This window comes from Aquarana catesbeiana, linkage group LG04 (genome assembly GCF_042186555.1).
Source record: "Aquarana catesbeiana isolate 2022-GZ linkage group LG04, ASM4218655v1, whole genome shotgun sequence".
In the NCBI taxonomy this organism is placed as follows: domain Eukaryota; kingdom Metazoa; phylum Chordata; class Amphibia; order Anura; family Ranidae; genus Aquarana; species Aquarana catesbeiana.
In genome coordinates, this window is record NC_133327.1 from 690,640,348 (window position 1) to 690,663,265 (window position 22,918).

At 51.3% G+C, this 22,918-nt stretch overlaps 1 protein-coding gene across 4 annotated transcripts in view; it reads left to right on the plus strand.

Moving 5' to 3' along the window:
• Nucleotides 1–22,918, plus strand: part of BABAM2 (BRISC and BRCA1 A complex member 2) — a 289,298-nt gene that overhangs the window by 196,996 nt on the left and 69,384 nt on the right. For all 4 annotated transcript variants that reach the window (XM_073628773.1, XM_073628774.1, XM_073628771.1 and 1 more), the window contains exons 9-10: nucleotides 2,650–2,720; nucleotides 9,905–9,987. In XM_073628773.1, the coding sequence (XP_073484874.1) occupies nucleotides 2,650–2,720; nucleotides 9,905–9,987 (154 nt within the window). The remainder of the gene's footprint in view (nucleotides 1–2,649; nucleotides 2,721–9,904; nucleotides 9,988–22,918) is intronic.

Below are 22,918 nucleotides of genomic sequence, written 5' to 3' on the forward strand. Positions count from 1 at the left end.
CTTGCAGAAGGCTTCAAAGGGCATGGCTTGGGAGACGCTGAGGCCATCTTCTCTTTATACTGTCGGGAATGTGGCGTTTTTGCAGCACATAGACTTTGCATACAGACCATACAATGGAAGGGGAGATGTTCCAAAGTCAAGTCTCTTTTTTTTCTTTTTTTTTTTATGAGTGACATCACAAGGTCTGCCTATTGTTGCCTTCCATTGTTAATGAAAAAAGCAACACTTCCTGTAGTGGAAACATTCCCAAATCTATGGCTCCACTCCAGACTTACTCCTTTCAATCCGCACGGAGGAACCAGGACCTGGCCACCACAGCCCGTCTCCACTCCCAGTCCAAAGCCACCACAGCCCATCTCCACTCCCAGTCCAAAGCCACCACAGCCCGTCTCCGCTCCCAGTCCAAAGCCACCACAGCCCATCTCCGCTCCCAGTCCAAAGCCACCACAGCCCGTCTCCACTCCCCGTCCAAAGCCACCACAGCCCGTCTCCACTCCCCGTCCAAAGCCACCACAGCCCGTCTCCACTCCCCGTCCAAAGCCACCACAGCCTGTCTCCACTCCCAGTCCAAAGCCACCACAGCCCGTCTCCACTCCCAGTCCAAAGCCACCACAGCCCCTCTCCACTCCCAGTCCAAAGCCACCACAGCCCCTCTCCACTCCCAGTCCAAAGCAACCACAGCCCGTCTCCACTCCCAGTCCAAAGCCACCACAGCCCGTCTCCACTCCCAGTCCAAAGCCACCACAGCCCGTCTCCACTCCCAGTCCAAAGCCACCACAGCCCATCTCCACTCTCAGTCCAAAGCCACCACAGCCCATCTCCACTCCCAGTCCAAAGCCACCACAGCCCGTCTCCACTCCCAGTCCAAAGCCACCACAGCCCGTCTCCACTCCCAGTCCAAAGCCACCACAGCCCGTCTCCACTCCCAGTCCAAAGCCACCACAGCCCATCTCCACTCTCAGTCCAAAGCCACCACAGCCCGTCTCCACCCCCAGTCCAAAGCCATCACAGCCTGTCTCCACTCCCACTTCAAAGCTACCACAGCTCGTCTCCACTCCCAGTCCATAGCCACCGCAGCCTGTCTCCACTCCCAGTCCAAAGCTGCCACAGCCCATCTCCACTCCCAGTCCATAGCCACCGCAGCCCGTCTCCACCCCCAGTCCAAAGCCACCGCAGCCCATCTCCACTAAGAGTCCAAAGCCACCACAGCCCGTCTCCACTCCCATTCCAAAGCCACTACAGCCCGTCTCCACTCCTAGTCCAAAGCCACCACAGCCCGTCTCCACTCCCAGTCCAAAGCCACTACAGCCCGTCTCCACTCCTAGTCCAAAGCCACCACAGCCGTCTCCACTCCTAGTCCAAAGCCACCACAGCCCGTCTCCACTCTCAGTCCTAAGCCACCACAGTCCGTCTCCACTCCCAGTCCAAAGCCACCACAGCCCGTCTCCACTCCCAGTCCAAAGCCACCACAGCCCGTCTCCACTCCCAGTCCAAAGCCACCACAGCCCATCTCCACCCCCAGTCCAAAGCCATCACAGCCTGTCTCCACTCCCACTTCAAAGCTACCACAGCTCGTCTCCACTCCCAGTCCATAGCCACGCAGCCCGTCTCCACTCCCAGTCCAAAGCCACCACAGCCCGTCTCCACTCCCAGTCCAAAGCCACCTCAGACTGTCTGCAGTCCCAGTCCATAGCCACCGCAGCCCGTCTCCACTCCCAGTCCAAAGCTCCCACAGCCCATCTCCACTCCCAGTCCAAAGCTCCCACAGCCCATCTCCACTCCCAGTCCATAGCCACCGCAGCCCGTCTCCACTCCCTGTCCAAAGCCACCACAACCCGTCTCCACTCCCAGTCCAAAGCCACCACAGCCAGTCTCCACTCTCAGTCCAAAGCCACCCCAGCCCGTCTACACCCCCAGTCCAAAGCTTGGCTCTTCTATTTACTTCATCAAAAGATGAAAACTGCATACGTATACCTCTCCATTGGAAACCTTCTTGCTTGTCGCGCTTCACTATCGCTGGCTTGCTCACAAGGACAGGGGGAGTTCTATCCTTGTTAGCAAGCCAGCAGTGGTGAAACACGTCAAGGAAGGCACTTCCTGTAGTGGCTGAATAACTGTGGGGACTGGTAACTATTAAAGGAGCTGTAAAGGCAGAAGGTGCATTCTATGCAGCCCCCCCTTACCCCCCCCCCCCCCAATACTTGCCTGAGGTCCCTCTCTGCCCAGCAATGTCCACGAGTTCCTCGGCCGTCCGAGACTCTCCCTCCTGATTGGCTGAGACGCAGCAGTGGCACCATTGGCTCCCGCTGCTGTCAATCAAAGTCAGTTAGCCAATCAGGAGAGAGGTGGGGTGGTGCCGAACAGCAGCTGTGTGTCTGAATGGACACACGGAGCTTCAGCTCTGCTCAGGTGCCCCCCATAGCAAGCTGCTTCCTGTGGGGGGCACTCGACAGGGGGAGGGGCCAGGAGCAGCGAAGAGGGACCCGAGAAGAGGAGGATCCGGGCTGCTCTGTGAGGATCCATTACAGAGCAGGTAAGTATAAAATGTTTGTTATTTAAAAAAAAAAAAATGAGACTTTATAATCACTTTTATAGTCATGTACACAATAGGTAGCACTATGTACTAATGTATCCATGGTTGTTTTGCAGGTTCAGTACGTCATACAAGGTTATCACAAGAGAAGAGAATATATCGCCGCCTTCCTCAGTCACTTTGGAACGTAAGTCAGTTCGATCTTGCTGGTCCATTTGCAATTGTGGTGGGTGGCCTTGGGGTAGACTCACACCGGATGCGGTGGGACTGCTTGGCCGGCTATTCCAGTGCATTCCCACTGCGTCTCCTATGTGTTCGGCTCACACCAGTACACTGCGGTGCATGCAGTACTTCTTATCAGTGTGGTGCAAGGGAATCCACTGCCTCGCACCGCACATCTGCCAGTTACAATATTACATTGTCTGTGCCACATCTCAATAAAGTTTGTTTAAGAAAAAAAAGGAAACGTGTGATCCGCCAAGCTCAGCGCTGATCTCAGCCGGATCGCACTGCACACCAGCCGCTGCGATTCTGAAAGCTAAATGATAGAATGTAGTCTAGCACAGAGAACCCAGGCAGGGCTGACCACACCGATCTAGAATTCAGCGCAGCAGAGACAGAGCTGTCAGCTTATACAGGAAGTTAGGAGCGCTCTAGACTTCTGGCAGGATCTGCAGGTGTGTTTTTGTATTTGCAGCATTTTAAAAGAGACAACAAATGGAGGAATGTGAATGTACTGCATTATTATTTTTTAATTTTGCTAAGATTTGGGGTTCGTTCGCACCATCTGCAGCGACCTGCGTTTTTCTGCACAAAAAAATCCACAGGTCTCTGCGAGACGCACAGGAAACAATGGTTGCCTGCGTGTCTCATTCACACCGAAACGCAGGTGCGGAGCTGTGAGGGAGTATGCAGATTTCCTCACTGGAGCGCACCGCTCTGCATTCACCCTATCTGATAGGAAGTGGGAGGGAAAGCAGTGCTCTGCGTCTGTCCTGGGTCTGTCCAGGGTCTGTGTCTGTCCTGGATCTGTCCTGGATCTGTCCTGCGTCTGTCCTGCGTCTGTTCTGGGTCTGTCCTGCGTCTGTCCCGGGTCTGTCCTGGGTCTGTCCCGGGTCTGTCCCGGGTCTGTCTTGCGTCTGTCCTGGGTCTGTCCTGGGTCTGTCCCGGGTCTGTCTTGCGTCTGTCCTGCGTCTGTCCTGGGTCTGTCCCGGGTCTGTCCCGTGTCTGTCCTGGGTCTGTCCTGCGTCTGTCCCGGGTCTGTCCCGGGTCTGTCCCGGGTCTGTCCCGGGTCTGTCCTGGGTCTGTCCTGCATCTCTCCTGCGTCTCTCCTGCGTCTCTCCTGCGTCTGTCCTGCGTCTGTCCTGCGTCTCTCCTGCGTCTGTCCTGGGTCTGTCCCGGGTCTGTGAATGTGGTTTTCATTCGGTAAAGTCCATTCATTCCAAAATCAATCAAAAACAATGGTTGCCTGCGTGTCTCATTCACACCGAAACGCAGGTGCGGAGCTGTGAGGGAGTATGCAGATTTCCTCACTGGAACGCACGCAAAGCGGACCGCACCGCTCTGCATTCACCCTATCTGATAGGAACTGGGAGGGAAAGCCGTGCTCTGCGTCTGTTCTGCGTCTGTCCTGGGTCTGTCCTGGGTCTGTCCTGCGTCTGTCCTGCGTCTGTCCTGCGTCTGTCCTGCGTCTATCCTGGGTCTGTCCTGGGTCTGTCCTGCGTCTGTCCCGGGTCTGTCCCGGGTCTGTCCTGCGTCTGTCCTGGGTCTGTCCCGGGTCTGTCTTGCGTCTGTCCTGTGTCTGTCCTGGGTCTGTCCCGGGTCTGTCTTGCGTCTGTCCCGGGTCTGTCTTGCGTCTGTCCTGGGTCTGTCCTGTGTCTGTCCTGGGTCTGTCCTGCGTCTATCCTGCGCCTGTCCCGCGTCTGTCCTGCGTCTGTCCCGGGTCTGTCCCGGGTCTGTCCGGGTCTGTCCTGCGTCTGTCCTGGGTCTGTCCTGCGTCTCTCCTGCGTCTGTCCCGCGTCTCTCCTGCGTCTGTCCTGCGTCTGTCCCAGGTCTGTCCTGCGTCTGTCCCGGGTCTGTCCTGCGTCTGTCCTGCGTCTGTCCCGGGTCTGTCCCGGGTCTGTCCCGGGTCTGTCCTGCGTCTGTCCTGCGTCTGTCCTGGGTCTGTCCTGCGTCTCTCCTGCGTCTGTCCCGCGTCTCTCCTGCGTCTGTCCTGCGTCTGTCCTGCGTCTGTCCCAGGTCTGTCCTGTGTCTGTCCCGGGTCTGTCCCGGGTCTGTCCCGGGTCTGTCCTGCGTCTGTCCCGGGTCTGTCCCGGGTCTGTCCTGCGTCTGTCCTGCGTCTGTCCCGGGTCTGTCCCGGGTCTGTCCTGGGTCTGTCCCGGGTCTGTCCCGGGTCTGTCCTGGGTCTGTCCTGCGTCTGTCCTGGGTCTGTCCCGGGTCTGTCCTGGGTCTGTCCTGCGTCTGTCCCGCGTCTGTCCTGCGTCTGTCCCGGGTCTGTCCCGCGTCTGTCCTGCGTCTGTCCCGGGTCTGTCCCGCGTCTGTCCCGCGTCTGTCCCGGGTCTGTCCCGGGTCTGTCCCGGGTCTGTCCTGGGTCTGTCCCGGGTCTGTCCCGGGTCTGTCCCGGGTCTGTCCCGGGTCTGTCCTGGGTCTGTCCTGGGTCTGTCCTGGGTCTGTCCTGCGTCTGTCCTGGGTCTGTCCTGCGTCTGTCCTGCGTCTGTCCTGGGTCTGTCCTGCGTCTCTCCTGCGTCTCTCCTGCGTCTGTCCCGGGTCTGTCCTGTGTCTCTCTTGCGTCTGTCCCGGGTCTGTCCTGCAAAGTCGAAGGCATAGGATGGAAACATTTTCTCAAGCGGACAGATTTCTAGCAGTGAATGTGGTTTTCGTTCAGTAAAGTCCATTCATTCCAAAATCAATCAAAAACAAATGAAATCTTTCAAACGACAAAGAAATGTTCTGAGAATTTTTTTCCTAAGAATTCTTTCCATCCTCGGCCAGCGATCTGCGTCTCTCCAGGGTTGAGGGAAGTGCAAACCCTCCATGACTATGAAAGTTCCCACCAGCAGGACTCGGCTCCCTGCAGAGCGGGGTGGGGGTGGCGGCTGTATGCATGCGCGGCTGAAGATATTACACAAACATTTCTGCAGAATCTGACGCTGTGCGTTGTGTCGATCGCTTTGATTTAACTGATTTCCTGTGAAGAGGTGAGACGCATTCCTAGGAAGGTGCTGCTTCAGATAACACAATCATCACTTTACTGCCTCCGGCTTTCCTGAGAGTTCTGCAGAACATTCACCTGCCCACTTGGTCTTTGCCCCGGAGGAGCTGACAATCTAACATCCGCCCACCTGAACCTGATGTGATGATTGGACAGTTCAGAGGGACCTGTAGAAGGGAAGGACGATCTCTGGTACTTGTTACCCGTGACTGAGATTTTCCAAATGACTGGAAAGTCTTTCTGTAGCCTTCGCTGATTCCTTTTTACAGCTTTTCTGAGCTGATTCTTTCCTCTTCTTATGTCATTAAAGTGATTCTAAAGAATTTTTGATTTTAAATACCAAACATGTTATAAAGTCAGTATCTGACCAAAGTAAGTACACCCCTCAGTGACATTTGTGTAAATCTTTTCTTCTATCTTTTCATGTGACAACACTGAAGAAATGACACTTGTCTACAATGTAAAGTAGTGAGTGTACAGCTTGTATAACAGTGTAAATTTGCTGTCCCCTCAAAATAACTCAACACACAGCCATTAATGTCTAAACCACTGGCAACAAAAGTCAGTACACCCCTAAGTGAAAATGTCCAGATTGGGCCCAATTGGCCATTTTCCCTCCCCGGTGTCATGTGACTCATTAGTGTTACAAGGTCTCAGGTGTGAATGGGGAGCAGGTGTGTTAAATTTGGTGTTATCGCTCTCACGCTCTCATACTGGTCACTGGAAGTTCAACACGGCACCTCATGGCAAAGAACTCTCTGAGGATCTGAAAAAAAAGAATTGTTGCTCTACATAAAGATGGTCTAGGCTATAAGAAGATTACCAAGACCCTGAAACTGAGCTGCAGCACGGTGGCCAAGACCATACAGCGGTATAACAGGACAGGTTCCCCTCAGAACAGGCCTCGCCAGGGTCCACCAAAGAAGTTGAGGTCATGTGATCAGCGTCATATCCAGAGGTTGTCTTTGGGAAATAGACGTATGAGTGCTGCCAGCATTGCTGCAGAGGTTGTAGGGGTGGGGGGTCAGCCTGTCAGTGCTCAGACCATACGCCGCACACTGCATCAAATTGGTCTGCATGGCTGTCATCCCAGAAGGAAGCCTCTTCTAAAGATGATGTACAAGAAAGTCCACAAACAGTTTGCTGAAGACAAGCAGACTAAGGAGATGGATTACTGGAACCATGTCCTGTGGTCTGATGAGACCAAGATAAACGTATTTGGTTCAGATGGTGACAAGCGTGTGTGGGGGCAACCAGGTGAGGAGGACAAAGACAAGTGTGTCTTGTCTACAGTCAAGCATGGTGGTGGGAGTGTCATGATCTGGGGCTGCATGAGTGCTGCCGGCACTGGGGAGCTACAGATCATTGAGGGAACCATGAATGCCAACATGTACTGTGATATACTGAAGCAGAGCATGATCCCCTCCCTTCAGAGACTGGACCGCAGGGCAGTATTCCAACATGATAACCACCCCAAACACACCTCCAAGACCACCACTGCCTTGCTAAAGAAGCTGAGGGTGAAGGTGATGGACTGGCCAAGCATGTCTCCAGACCTAAACCCTATTGATCATCTGTGGGACATCCTCAAACGGAAGGTGGAGGAGCACAAGGTCTCTAACATCCACCAGCTCTGTGATGTCATCATGGAGGAGGGGAAGAGGACTCCAGTGACAACCTGTGAAGTTCTGGTGACCTCCATGCCCAAGAGGGTTAAGGCAGTGCTGGAAAATAATGGTGGCCACACAAAATATTGACACTTTGGGCCCAATTTGGACATTTTCACTTAGGGGTGTACTGACTTTTGTTGCCAGCGGTTTAGACATTAATGGTTGTGTGTTGAGTTATTTTGAGGGGACAGCAAATTTACACTGTTATACAAGCTGTACACTCACTACTTTACATTGTAGACAAGTGTCATTTCTTCAGTGTTGTCACATGAAAAGATAGAAGAAAAGATTTACACAAATGTGACTGAGGGGTGTACTTACTTTTGTCAGATATTGTACCTGCTCTGTGTAATGGTTTTGCACAAAAAAGTCCGATTCTCCTCTTTTGGGGTCCCCACTGACACTGCTGGCTCCTCCTCCCTGCTGAATGCCCCCTATAGCAAGCCGCTTCCTATGGGGGCACTAGTGTTGGCTCAATCCTGAGCCGGGCCGTGTGTGTCCATTGACACACAGATCACAGCTCGACCCCCCTGCCTCCTGCTCTCTCCTCATAGGCTGATATTGACAGCAGCAGGAGACAATGAGGTTGATTTACTAAAGGCAAATAGACTCTGCAAGTGCAGTTGCTCCAGAGCTCAGTAAATGAGGAGGAGCTTTACTTTGCAAAGAATAGCCAATCATATGCAAGGAAAAAAAAAACAGCATTTTTTCTTGTACATGATTGGATGATGGAAGTCAGCAGAGCTTGTGCTCATTTACTAAGCTCTGGAGCAAATGCTTTTGCAGAGTGCAAAGTCTTATTATCTTTAGTAAATCAGCCTCATTGTCTCCCATTGCTGCCTCCATTGACAGTGAGGAAAGAGAGGAGAGTCGCTGCTCTCGGGCACAGGGCTGGATCGTGATTGGCTCAGGTAAGTATACGGGGGGGGATGGGGGAGGGGGGCTGCACACAGAATATTTTTTACCTTAAAGAGGAAGTAAAGTTGTGTTTTAAACAAATAGCTGTGAGGCGGGGTATTTATGACAGAAGACACCCTATTGGTCGCTTCTTCTATACACGCATCCTTCTGCCTGTCATGTTCACTGAGCCACGCATGTCAGCGAACATTTACCGCCCCGATCCGTGGCATGGTGATGTGACTCCGGTGCACATGCGTGGGTGTGGCGTCATCACGGCCTGGCCTATCAAGTGGCTGAAGGCACGAGACCCGGAAGGAAGACTTGACGGCGATGGAACCCCCGGGGGCCCGCTGGATCTGTCCCAGTGCTGTGCTGGGAGGACACCGTATGACGGGTAAGTCTGTCATGATGTACTGATATGCTGTGTATACTGGAAGGGACACTATCTCTCCCAATTACACCAATGATGGGGCACTTTTTCTATCAATGACACCAATGATGGGGCACAATTCCTCCCACTGATACCAATGATGGGGCACAATTCCTCCCACTGATACCAATGATGGGGCACAATTCCTCCCACTGACACCAATGATGGGACACTATTCCTCCCACTGATACCAATGATGGGACACTATTCCTCCCACTGACACCAATGATGGGGCACTTTTTCTATCAATGACACCAATGATGGGACACTATTCCTCCCACTGATACCAATGATGGGACACTATTCCTCCCACTGACACCAATGATGGGGCACTATTCCTCCCACTGATACCAATGATGGGACACTATTCCTCCCACTGATACCAATGATGGGACACTATTCCTCCCACTGACACCAATGATGGGGCACTATTCCTCCCACTGATACCAATGATGGGACACTATTCCTCCCACTGACACCAATGATGGGACACTATTCCTCCCACTGACACCAATGATGGGGCACTATTCCTCCCACTGACACCAATGATGGGGCATTGTTTGCTCCCACTAATTCTAGGGAATTTTCTGACCACAGTCCGGCCCCCCTAAAGTCTGACAGACAGTAAAGTGGCCTTTTGTTTAGAAAGTTTGGAGACCCCTGATTTAAACGATCGGTTTTAGGCCCCTGTCGGACTCACTGAGCAGGCAGATGACAGGTCTGTGTCCGCTCTGTTGATGTAGACAGGACACGGACACAGCCCGCTCTCCTCTATGGGCAGTTGGATGTAAACAGACCACCTGCCTGTTTACATCCGTCTGTCATCCGATCTGATCCATTTGACGTATGGGGGGGACGGATCCCCCATTTGTCTGTTTTTTATCGGATCAGATCGGATGTTGGCGGGTGCAAACGGACATCCGCCGCTCCATAGAGGTCAATGGATGGTTTGATCGATCCGCCCGTGTGAAAGGGGATTATGGAAGAAATCGGACCTCCTGATGGAAACAGATGGAATTAGTCCCTGGACCCCGGTGCTGCAGACCCGCTAGGAGGAGATATAGATGTGAATAGTGGAGTGTTGTGTATGATTGTCTATAATAAACGATTGTATGTTGGTGGGGAAGTTGCTGATCTTTGGCTGTCTTGTGTCTCTGCAGCGGTGTGGTGGAATACGACGCCGAGGGCTTCACAAAGCTGACTCTATTGCTGACATGGAAAGACTTCTGTTTCCTGGTTCACAGTGAGTAGAAGTGCTGGAGGCCACGGCTTTCATCTCCAACCCCATCCTAAAAACATGTAATTCAATGTGACAGCGTTATCAACGTGCCGATCAGAGTCTCTCCTAGAAATACACATTTCATGGCCCCTAATAAATGCCAAATGTGCGGGGAAGAGCACAGCGCCCCTTTGTAAATGGCATTTGGGAACAGTCTATAGAGCACACAGATCCATTCATGGAGAGTTCAGGCCCATATCTCTGCCACAGCTGTGCACACAGAACATTGGGCCAAGTCCTGGGCCGGGAGGGGGAGGGGGTCACCCTGTCCTTATCTTGTTCGCTGGGGGAACTCTATACAAACACAAGCAGAATATACAAACTCCATGCAGATGATTGGAATGGAACCCGGGGCCATACACTGCAAGACGGGAGTGTCGACCACTGAGCCACCACTGAGCGATCGTCATGTGGACTTCCTGACCATTAGGATAGACGGCTGGGATTGGACGACTTAGAGATTGGACAAAGGCTAAAGATATTTTTTTTTTCTGTTTTTTTTTTTTAACCTTAAAGCGGAGTTCCACCCACTTTTGAGAGATGGTCTTAAACGAAAGATCACCTCTCCACCCCTCGTTTTTGGATAGTAAAAAAAAAATTTTTTTCTTCTATACAGTGCTTTGCAAAAGTATTCACCCCCCTTGGCATTTTTCCTGTTTTGTTGCCTCACAGCCTGGAATTAACATGGATTGTTTGAGGATTTGCATCATTTCATTTACAGAACATGCCCACAACTTTGAAGATCTTTTTTTTTTTTATTGTGAAGCAAACAACAAATAGGACAAAATAACAGAAAAAGTTAAAAAAAATAAAAAATAGGGATGATTGTAGACACGCACCCACACTCACTCACTCAGGTTGAACTGGATGGACTGGTGTCTTTATTCAACCTTACTGACTATGTAAATGTGCATAACTATTCACCCCCCTAAAGTCAATACTTTGTAGAGCCACCTCTTGCAGCTATCACAGCTCCGAGTCTCTTTGGATAAGTCTCTATGAGGTGCCACATCTTACCACTGGGATTTTTGCCCATTCCTCCTTGCAAAACGGCTCCAGCTCCTCCAAGTTGGATGGTTTGCGCTTGTGAACAGCAATCTTTAAGGCTGACCACAGATTTTCTATTGGATTGAGGTCTGGGCTTTGACTAGGCCATTCCAACACATTTCCATGTTTCCCCTTAAACCACTCAAGTGTTGCTTTAGCAGTGTGTTTGGGGTCATTGTTCTGCTGGAAGGTGAACCTCCGTCCTAGCCTCAAATCACACACAGAGTGCTACAGGTTTTACTCAAGAATATCCCTGTATTTATCACCATCCATCTTTCCCTCAACTCTGACCAGTTTCCCAGTCCTGACTGCTGAAAAACATCCCTGCAGCATGATGCTACCACCACCATGTTTCACAGTGGGGATGGTGTTCTTTGGGTGATGTGATGTGTTGGGTTTGCTCCAGACATAGCGTTTTCTTTGATGGACAAAGAGTTCAATTTTATTCTCATCAGACCAGAGCACCTTCCTCCATACATTTTGGAGTCTCCCACATGCCTTTTCCCAAACTCAGAACGTGCCATTTTGTTTTTTGGTGAAAGTAATGTCTTTCTTCTGGCCACTCTGCCATAAAGCCCAACTCTATGGAGCGTACGGCTTATTGTGGTCCTATGTACAGATACTCCAGTCTCTGCTGTGGAACTCTGCAGCTCCTCCAGGGTTACCTTAGGTCTCTGTGCTCCTCTCTGATTAATGCCCTCCTTGCCCGGTCCGTGAGTTTTGGTGTGCGGCCGTCTCTTGGCAGGTTGGCTGCTGTGCCATGTTCTTTCCATTTGGTTATGATAGATTTGATGGGGCTCCTAGGGATCATCAAAGATTTGGATATTTTTTTATAACCTAACCCTGACTTGTACTTCTCCACAACATTGTCCCTTACTTGTCTGGAGAGTTCCTTGGTCTTCATGGCAGTGTTTGGTTAGTGGTGCCTCTTGCTTAGGTGTTGCCGCCTCTGGGGCCTTTCACAAAGGTGTGTCTATGTAATGACAGATCATGTGACACTTAGATTGCACACAGGTGGACATCATTTCACTAATTATGTGATTTCTGAAGGTAATTGGTGGCTCCAGAGCTTTTTATGGGCTTCATAACAAAGGGGGTGAATACATACGCACATGCCAATTATCATTTTTTTATTTCTGAAAAATAGTTTTATGTATATATTTTTCTAATTTTACTTCACCAACTTAGACTATTGTGTTCTGATCCATCACACATAATTCAGATTAAAAAAACATTGAACTAAAGGCTGTAATGTAACAAAATAGGTAAAAATCCAAGGGGGTGAATACTTTTGCAAGGCACTGTAGATGCAGTGTGTGAATGGGGCCATAGGAAAGCATTGTGTGAGTTTGATAACTTGATCTATCAGCAGCTAAAAGCTGAATTCTATCCGCCATCTGTGTGAAAGGGGCCTTAGATATTCTTTTAAAGTGGAGTTCCTCACCATCCAGAACTAAACTGTACGCTTGTAATGAATTGACATTTTTTTATTTTATTTTATTTTTTGGGTGGATCACTTCCTGTATTTTAGGCTTTTTCGTTCTCCACTTCCTCCTGTGCAGCCCCGCCCCCGCACGTCATTTCTGGTTTTGCATTGTCTCCTGGGATATGTGCGTCATCAATCCCAGGAGACAACAGGCATCGCCGGGTCACATTATTTGCTATGGAAACCCCCGACCTGTACTGCTCATGCATCACTGCGCATGCGTGCGATAGGAAGGTGCGTGTTGGGTATCCAGAATGCATTGAATACAGGAAAAGATACTTTCCGGCTTCAGCTGCCCACACAGGAGATGGCCGCCGTCTGCTGGGACTTCCAAAGGTAAGAAATCAATGCTGCAAAATGACTAAACGGACCTTAGTATACAGCGTAGCTTTACTGTAATACACGAAGTGCGAGTATTGAATCCAAAATTCTAATTTCAGACGGAACACCACTTTAATGCATTCACTGCATTAAGGTAAAAAGCCTTTTGGGTGCAGCTGCGCCCCCCCCCCCTGTATAAATTACCTGAGACCAATCTTGGCCCAGCACTGGGGGCACTGCTCTCTCTTTCCCTCCTCACTGGACTCAGTGATAGCAGTGGGAGCCATTGGCTCCTGCTGCTGTCAATCAAATCCAGTGATGAGGGGGGCACACACTCTGTGTATATGTGTTAATAGAGCGGGATCAAGCCTGCAGGAGTACCACCCCAGCAAGTGGCTTGGCGGGGGGGGGTACTCGAAGGCAGGAGTGCCAGCACGGGACCCCAGAAGAGGAGAATCAGGGCTGATCTGTGCAAAACAGTTATACAGAGCAGGTAAGTATTTAGATAAAAAAAGAAGGGGAGCTGAGCTGCTGGGTCACTGCTAGAAGGGGGAGCTGAGCTGCTGGGTCACTGCTAGAAGGGGGAGCTGAGGTTCTGGGTCACTGCTAGAAGGGGGAGCTGAGGTTCTGGGTCACTGCTAGAAGGGGGAGCTGAGGTTCTGGGTCACTGCTAGAAGGGGGAGCTGAGGTTCTGGGTCACTGCTAGAAGGGGGAGCTGAGCTCCTGGGTCACTGCTAGAAGGGGGAGCTGAGGTTCTGGGTCACTGCTAGAAGGGGGGCTGAGCTCCCGGGTCACTGCTAGAAGGGGGAGCTGAGCTCCTGGGTCACTGCTAGAAGGGGGAGCTGAGGTTCTGGGTCACTGCTAGAAGGGGGAGCTGAGGTTCTGGGTCACTGCTAGAAGGGGGAGCTGAGCTCCTGGGTCACTGCTAGAAGGGAGAGCTGAGCTCCTGGGTCACTGCTAGAAGGGGGAGCTGAGCTCCTGGGTCACTGCTAGAAGGGGGAGCTGAGGTTCTGGGTCACTGCTAGAAGGGGGAGCTGAGGTTCTGGGTCACTGCTAGAAGGGGGAGCTGAGGTTCTGGGTCACTGCTAGAAGGGGGAGCTGAGCTCCTGGGTCACTGCTAGAAGGGGGGCTGAGCTCCCGGGTCACTGCTAGAAGGGGGAGCTGAGCTCCTGGGTCACTGCTAGAAGGGGGAGCTGAGCTGCTGGGTCACTGCTAGAAGGGGGAGCTGAGCTCCTGGGTCACTGCTAGAAGGGGGAGCTGAGCTCCTGGGTCACTGCTAGAAGGGGGAGCTGAGCTCCTCGGTCACTGCTAGAAGGGGGAGCTGAGCTCCTGGGTCACTGCTAAAAGGGGGAGCTGAGCTGCTGGGTCACTGCTAGAAGGGGGAGCTGAGCTGCTGGGTCACTGCTAGAAGGGGGAGCTGAGCTCCTGGGTCACTGCTAGAAGGGGGAGCTGAGCTGCTGGGTCACTGCTAGAAGGGGGAGCTGAGCTCCTGGGTCACTGCTAGAAGGGGGAGCTGAGCTCCTGGGTCACTGCTAGAAGGGGGAGCTGAGCTCCTCGGTCACTGCTAGAAGGGGGAGCTGAGCTCCTGGGTCACTGCTAAAAGGGTTAGCTGAGCTGCTGGGTCACTGCTAGAAGGGGGAGCTGAGCTGCTGGGTCACTGCTAGAAGGGGGAGCTGAGCTCCTGGGTCACTGCTAGAAGGGGGAGCTGAGCTGCTGGGTCACTGCTAGAAGGGGGAGCTGAGCTGCTGGGTCACTGCTAGAAGGGGAGCTGAGCTCCTGGGTCACTGCTAGAAGGGGGAGCTGAGCTCCTGGGTCACTGCTAGAAGGGGGAGCTGAGCTGCTGGGTCATTTCTAGAAGGGGGAGCTGAGCTTTAGAAGGGGGAGCTGAGCTTTAGAAGGGGGAGCTGAGCTGCTGGGTCATTTCTAGAAGGGGGAGCTGAGCTTTAGAAGGGGGAGCTGAGCTGCTGAGTGAAAAACTTTGAGAACTTTAGTGCACTTTGAGGATGAATTCCTTCACATAACTCACATCTATAAACATCAAAGACGGTTTGTTTTAAAGCTCATTTACTGCTTGTTAAAAAATAATAAATATTTGAATGGCCATTGTTTGCTATAAGCGCAGTAATGCGATGCTTCAGTAACTCTCAGGCATGTTCGCTGACAGAAAGCCGGTTCCAGAAAAGAAATACCCGTCTGAGGCTAATTTCCAAACATAAGATCCCTACTGCCAATTAACATTCCTGCAGACAGAAGAATGTGGAGGAGGGATCAGAGGAGAGAATGGAAATATTCTCAATAATACAGATGGAAATTAGTGTTGCATGATTGTTGATTTGTCGCAGAGCCGCCATTTTGCGGTGGACTTCCCCTTTATCATTCAGAAATCCTGATACCGAGGCAGATTTGCTGCTCCCCGGCAGCGGCTCTTGTCGGAGGTATGGCAGAGTTTCTGCAGACGTGTTGAAGATGACCTACATCTTTCCATTCCCACACCCAGCCGTGTGTATGGGACTCGGCACAGCCAGTGTTTTGGCCTGTTGTGGTTTCCCTGGAAACAGCGATGGTGTGGAGGGCTGGAGGGGGATAAGTGAAGGGTGTTCGTTACCAGCGTCAGGAATGAGACTGACAGAATGGGTGATATGAGATCTGTGAGCGTTGTGCCAAAGCAAATATCGCTCTCCAGCCGTGCGTGTCAGGACATCGCTATTCTGTAATTATCGCTGGCACTCCGGTATTTTATATAACAAGTAGGTGTGTGCACAGGGCAATTTCCTCCCAATACCCTACAGCACTTTCCACTTGTCCCAGAATCCCCGGCACCATCTGCACACACCCTGCCCGGGTGTCCCCGACCTTTGCTAAGAGGCCTGAAAAGCCCATAGTCTCTGCAAGAGCCCCAGAGAACAGGACTCTGCAATGGAGTCTGCAAGGTTCCACCACAGTGCATGCAAAGTCCCAGCCTTCTGCAACAGTCTGCAAAGTCCCAGGACCCTACCTAGTGCCTGCAGAGCATGTCTGAAAGGTCCTGGCACCCAGCCACAGTGCCATCTAATTCCCCGCAGATTGCAACAATGACTGCAAAGTTCTAGAACCCCGCCACAATGCCTACAAAGTCCCAGCAATCTGCAGTGATCTGCAAAAGTGCCTGCAAAGTCCCAGCACCCTGCCACCATGCCTGCAAAGTCCCAGCACCCTGCCACCATGCCTGCAAAATCTCAATAGTCTGCAACATTGTATGCAAAGACCTAACTCCTTGCCACAATGCCTGCAAAGATTCAGTAGTCTGCATCAATGGCTGTAAAGTTCCAGAACCCCCCCCGCCACAATGCCTACAAAGCCCCAGAAAACTGCAGAAGGTGTGTTCAAAGTCCCAGCACTCTGCTACAGTGCCTGCAAACATTTAGTGATCTGCAACAGTGTCTGCAAAGTCCCTGGATCCCACCACAGTGCCTGCAAAGTTTCACAACAGCACCTGCAAAGTCCAAGCAGTCTGAAACATTGCCTGCAAAGTCCCAGCACCCCACTGCAGTGCATATAAACATTCTGTGATCTGTCATTCACAACAGCACCTGCAAAGTCCCCAACAGGCTGCAACATTGCCTGCAAAGTCCTAGCTTCCTGCCACAGTGCCTGCAAAGATTCAGTAGTCTGTATCAGTGTCTGCACAGTCCCAGGATCCCACAACAGTGCATGCAAAATTTCACTAGTTTGCAACAGTGCCCACAAAGTTTCAGCAGTCTGCAACAGTGTTTGCAAAGTCCCAAGATCCTGTCACAGTGCCTGCAAAGTTTCACTAATTTGCAACAGTGCCTGCAAATTCCCAACAGTCTGCAACAGTGTTTGCAAAGTCCTAGCTTCCTGCCACAGTGCCGACATTCTCTTAGCAGTTTGCAAAGTCCCAGTACCCTATCGCATTGCCTTCATAGTTTCAGCATCCCGTAGCAGTCCCTGAAAAGTCCTAATTTCTGTTTATCATGCCTTCTAAGTCTCAAATCTCTGCAACTGTGTCTCCACAGTCCCAGCTCCCTGCCAGAGTGCATACAAAGTTCCAGAATCTAGCAGCAGTGTATTTAAAGTAATCTAAAATTGGTCTCTCCTCACTCAGCAATTGTTAAAATGTCTGTCTGCAAAGCCTTAGCAGTCTGCAAAGTCCCAGAAACCCACCACAGTGCCCACAAGGTTCCAGCATCTTCCAAAAAGATTTGTAAGGTCTCATCACTTTACTGGAGTGTATTCTAAGTCTCAGCACTCTACTGCAGTGTCTACTGAGTCTCAGCACTCTACTGCAGTGTATTCTAAGTCTCAGCACTCTACTGCAGTGTATTCTAAGTCTCAGCACTCTACTGCAGTGTCTACTGAGTCTCAGCACTCTACTGCAGTGTATTCTAAGTCTCAGCACTCTACTGCAGTGTATTCTAAGTCTCAGCACTCTACTGCAGTGTATTCTAAGTCTCAGCACTCTACTGCAGTGTATTCTAAGTCTCAGCCCTCTGCTGCAGTGTATTCTAAGTCTCAGCCCTCTGCTGCAGTGTCTACTGAGTCTCAGCCCTCTGCTGCAATGTCTACTGAGTCTCAGCCCTCTGCTGCAGTGTCTACTGAGTCTCAGCCCTCTGCTGCAGTGTCTACTGAGTCTCAGCCCTCTGCTGCAGTGTCTACTGAGTCTCAGCCCTCTGTTGCAGTGTCTACTGAGTTTCAGCACTCTGCTGCAGTGTCTACTGAGTCTCAACACTCTACTGCAGTGTATTCTAAGTCTCAGCACTCTGCTGCAGTGTCTACTGAGTCTCAGCCCTCTGCTGCAGTGTCTACTGAGTCTCAGCCCTCTGCTGCAGTGTCTACTGAGTCTCAGCCCTCTGTTGCAGTGTCTACTGAGTTTCAGCACTCTGCTGCAGTGTCTACTGAGTCTCAGCCCTCTGCTGCAGTGTCTACTGAGTCTCAGCACTCTGCTGCAGTGTCTACTGAGTCTCAGCCCTCTGCTGCAGTGTCTACTGAGTCTCAGCCCTCTGCTGCAGTGTCTACTGAGTCTCAGCCCTCTGCTGCAGTGTCTACTGAGTCTCAGCCCTCTGCTGCGGTGTCTACTGAGTCTCAGCCCTCTGCTGCAGTGTCTACTGAGTCTCAGCCCTCTGCTGCGGTGTCTACTGAGTCTCAGCCCTCTGCTGCAGTGTCTACTGAGTCTCAGCCCTCTGCTGCAGTGTCTACTGAGTCTCAGCACTCTACTACAGTGTGTACTAAGTCTCAGCACTCTACTGCGGTGTCTACTAAATCAGCACTCTGCAACAGTGACTACAAAGTTCCGGCATTTTGCAACATTTGCAGACATTACTGCAGAGTGCAGGGAAATTCTAAACATTGCGGGTTTGCTGGGACTGTGCAGATACTGCTTCAGAGCGCTGGGACTTTTAGAAGTCTGAGAACTCTGCAGTAGTGTCTGCACCATGACAAGCATTAGATTTAAATATCCTACACCTGCAGGGTTCCATTCAAGGGCTTGTCCCCTCACAGGAATGCATGCAAGGGCCCAGATTTGTACTTGTAATGATGCAGATCTGCACAGTGGGGCATATACCCTTTTTACAAAAGTTTCCTCCAATGTGCGGCAAAGTGTGACGCTCAGCAAAACTGCAGACAGTGATAGACTAGATCTTCATAAGGCCATGCACCAAAATGGTGGCAAAATCCCCAATTCACCTGTTACATCCCATAACCCGCCGCATTGCGCGTCACTCCCGCCGCACGCCGTTTGGGTTTTCGGTTTGCAGACATTCCCTGACAAAGTGAAGTGACAGTTCATGTCATGATTACATAAACAGCCCATACAACAGTGAGGAGTTTGTCTGCAAACAGCCCTGTGATATGCGGTGAATCACTACTCCAGCCGGAGCTATTTTTAGGCCCCGGCAGCTCTGTGTGCCATAAAAAGACACAGCACAGATAAAAAGCATTGTAATTGTTTACAGAAGCTTGTGAAACAGCAGCAGCCATGCGGAACCAGATGAGTAAGCCAGAGGGGTCTGTTGGCACTTTCCCTCCGACTTACTCATCAGTCACTGTCTGTAGACAAGGCTGCTGGGACTGTGACTCAGCCTGTGTGATGAAAGAACTGCTCTGTGTTCTGCAGGAGGACAAGACAATGTGCAGGCATCCAGCTGTGGGGGGACTACAAGTACCAGCAGATCTTTACAAGCAGTAGAGGGCTCATTTACATATAGGAGCAGTCAGCACACCAGCATCCAGCTGTGGGGGGACTACAAGTACCAGCAGATCCTTCCAAGCAGCAGAAGGCCCATTTACATGTAGGACCAGCCAGCACATCAGCATCCTGATATGGGGGGACTACAAGTACCAGCAGACCCTTCCAAGCAGTAGAAGGCCCAGTCTGATGTAGCAGCAGGCAGCATGAAGCTGCAGGAGGGACGAGTACCAGCAGACCCTTCCAAGCAGTAGAGGGCCCATTTACATGAAGGAGTAGACTGCATGTAGGCATTAAGCTGGGGGGCGGGCTACAAGTACCAGCAGACCCTTCCAAGCAGTAGAAGGTCAAGTTGGATGTAGGCACAGGCAGCATGAGGCTGCAGGAGGGACGAGGACAAGCAGTCCCTTCCAAGCAGTAGAGGGCCCATTTACACGAAGGAGTAGGCTGCATGTAGGCATTCAGCTAGGGGGAGGGGGGGGGGGGGGGACTATAAGTAGCAAAAGAGCAGCAAAAGAGGGCCCATTCACATGTAGGCACACTCAGCACACCAGCATCCAGGTATGGAGGAGGGGGGCTACAAGTACCAGCAGACCTTTTCAAGCAGTAGAAGGCCCAGTTGGATTTAGGAGCAGGCAGCATGAAGCTGCAGGAGGGAAAAGTACCAGAAGTCCCTTCTAGGCAGTAGAGGGCCCATTTACATGAAGGAGTAGGTTGCATGTAGGCATTCAGCTGGGGGGGGGCTTCAAGTACCAGAGGGCCCATTACTACAAGTACCAGCAGATTTTTCCAAGCAGTAGAGGACCCATTTACTTTTAGGAGCAGACAGCATGCCAGCATCCAAATGTGGGGGGAGACTACAAATACCAGCAAGACCCTTCCAAGCAGTAGAGGGTCTAATTACGGGTAGGAGCAGGCAACATGTTAGTATCCAGCTGTGGGGGGACTACAAATACCAGCAGACCCTTCCAAGCAGTAGAGGGCCCATTTACTTGTGGGGGCAGGTAGCATGCTGGTATCCAGCTGTTGGGGTGATACAAGCACCAGCAGACCCTTCCAAGCAGTAGAAGGCCCATTTACATGTAAAAGTAGGCAGCATGCTGGTATCCAGCTGTTGGGGGGGGGACTACAAATATCAGCAGACCCTTCCAAGCAGTAGAGGGCCCATGTATGTGTAGAGGCAGGCAGCATGCTGGTATCCAGCTTTTGGGGTGGGGGGGGACAACAAGTACCAGCACACCCTTCCAAGCTACAAAGATGGGGGAAACGCCGCTCCAGGTGAGTAGGAAATGCCAATCCTGTCACTGATCCCCCCCTAGCAGGTGTTGGCCCGGCCCGCCGTGGTGAAGAACCAAAAGAATAGAAGGAGATGTCACTGCAACAGGATACTCGACAATGCTTCTTTATTCCAAAAATTGACAGGTAATACAGCAAAGGATTCTAAGGATGTGAACGCGTTTCACACAACCATAATGCTTAATCATAAGCTGTCCTTTGTGAAACGCGTTAACATCCTTGGAATCCTTTGATGTATTTCCTGTCAGTTTTGGGAATAAAGAAGCATTGTTGAGTATCCTGTTGCAGTGCGTGGCATCTCATTCTATAGACCCTTCCAGTAGAGGGCCTGTTTTCATGTAGGAGCAGGCAGCATGTTGGTGTCCAGCTGTGGGGGGACTACAAGTACCAGCAGACCCTTCCAAGCAGTAGAGGGCCCATTTACATGTTTGTGTTTCAGGAATGCACATCAACACACATTATATGCATTGCTGTGGTGCTATTCTGAATGACATCCAAACACACAAGAGCCACAATGAATGGCGACGCACCATAGCGGGTTGCCTTACAAGTTTTGTGTCGCGTTCCCTTTCTGTGATGATTTAGTGCATTGGCAGTCCACTGATTTCAAAATGCCTTCAGTTCCATTTTAAATTTATATTCTCTAATGTGTTCCTGAAAAACTCCCTCCAGTGGATTCTCTTCTGACAATTTTAGCTGCATTTGATGTGTTTTAACAGATCGACCTTTGACCCGAGGCCAGTGATGTCATCGGCCCTGAACAATGGCTCATGTGTGGTCTCGGTGGGGTGTTACTGTTAATAAAGTTTCCTGGGTAATTTCCCAGCCAGCCATTACATCCTCATTAGCTCTCGGCATTTTAGCCGAAGACGTCATTTATTACAGAATGCCGGGACACTACAATGGGTCCGGGATCTGGGACTGTGAGGACTTCTCATCCCAAAACTCCAACATTGGAACACTGAGCCAATCACATCAGTCTCTGTACAGAGGAGCTTACACTCTAATGTCCCCTCCCCCACAGTCACATCAGTCTCTGTACAGAGGAGCTTACACTCTAATGTCCCCTCCCCCCAAAGTCACATCAGTCTCTGTACAGAGGAGCTTACACTCTAATGTCCCCTCCCCCCAAAGTCACATCAGTCTCTGTACAGAGGAGCTTACACTCTAATGTCCCCTCCCCCCAAAGTCACATCAGTCTCTGTACAGAGGAGCTTACACTCTAATGTCCCCTCCCCCACAGTCACATCAGTCTCTGTACAGAGGAGCTTACACTCTATGTCCCCTCCCCCCACAGTCACATCAGTCTCTATACAGAGGAGCTTACACTCTAATGTCCCCTCCCCCCACAGTCACATCAGTCTCTGTACAGAGGAGCTTACACTCTAATGTCCCTCCCCCCACAGTCACATCCGTCTCTGTACAGAGGAGCTTACACTCTAATGTCCCCTCCCCCACAGTCACATCAGTCTCTATACAGAGGAGCTTACACTCTAATGTCCCCTCCCCCACAGTCACATCAGTCTCTGTACAGAGGAGCTTACACTCTAATGTCCCCTCCCCCACACATCAGTCTCTATACAGAGGAGCTTACACTCTAATGTCCCCTCCCCCACAGTCACATCAGTCTCTATACAGAGGAGCTTACACTCTAATGTCCCCTCCCCCCCACAGTCACATCAGTCTCTGTACAGAGGAGCTTACACTCTAATGTCCCCTCCCCCACAGTCACATCAGTCTCTATACAGAGGAGCTTACACTCTAATGTCCCCTCCCCCCCACAGTCACATCAGTCTCTGTACAGAGGAGCTTACACTCTAATGTCCCCTCCCCCCCACACATCAGTCTCTATACAGAGGAGCTTACACTCTAATGTCCCCTCCCCCCACAGTCACATCAGTCTCTGTACAGAGGAGCTTACACTCTAATGTCCCCTCCCCCCCACACATCAGTCTCTATACAGAGGAGCTTACACTCTAATGTCCCCTCCCCCCCACAGTCACATCAGTCTCTATACAGAGGAGCTTACACTCTAATGTCCCCTCCCCCACAGTCACATCAGTCTCTGTACAGAGGAGCTTACACTCTAATGTCCCCTCCCCCACAGTCACATCAGTCTCTATACAGAGGAGCTTACACTCTAATGTCCCCTCCCCCCACAGTCACATCAGTCTCTGTACAGAGGAGCTTACACTCTAATGTCCCCTCCCCCCACAGTCACATCAGTCTCTGTACAGAGGAGCTTACACTCTAATGTCCCCTCCCCCACAGTCACATCAGTCTCTGTACAGAGGAGCTTACACTCTAATGTCCCCTCCCCCACAGTCACATCAGTCTCTGTACAGAGGAGCTTACACTCTAATGTCCCCCCCCCCCACAGTCACATCAGTCTCTGTACAGAGGAGCTTACACTCTAATGTCCCCTCCCCCACAGTCACATCAGTCTCTGTACAGAGGAGCTTACACTCTAATGTCCCCCCCCCCACAGTCACATCAGTCTCTGTACAGAGGAGCTTACACTCTAATGTCCCCTCCCCCACAGTCACATCAGTCTCTGT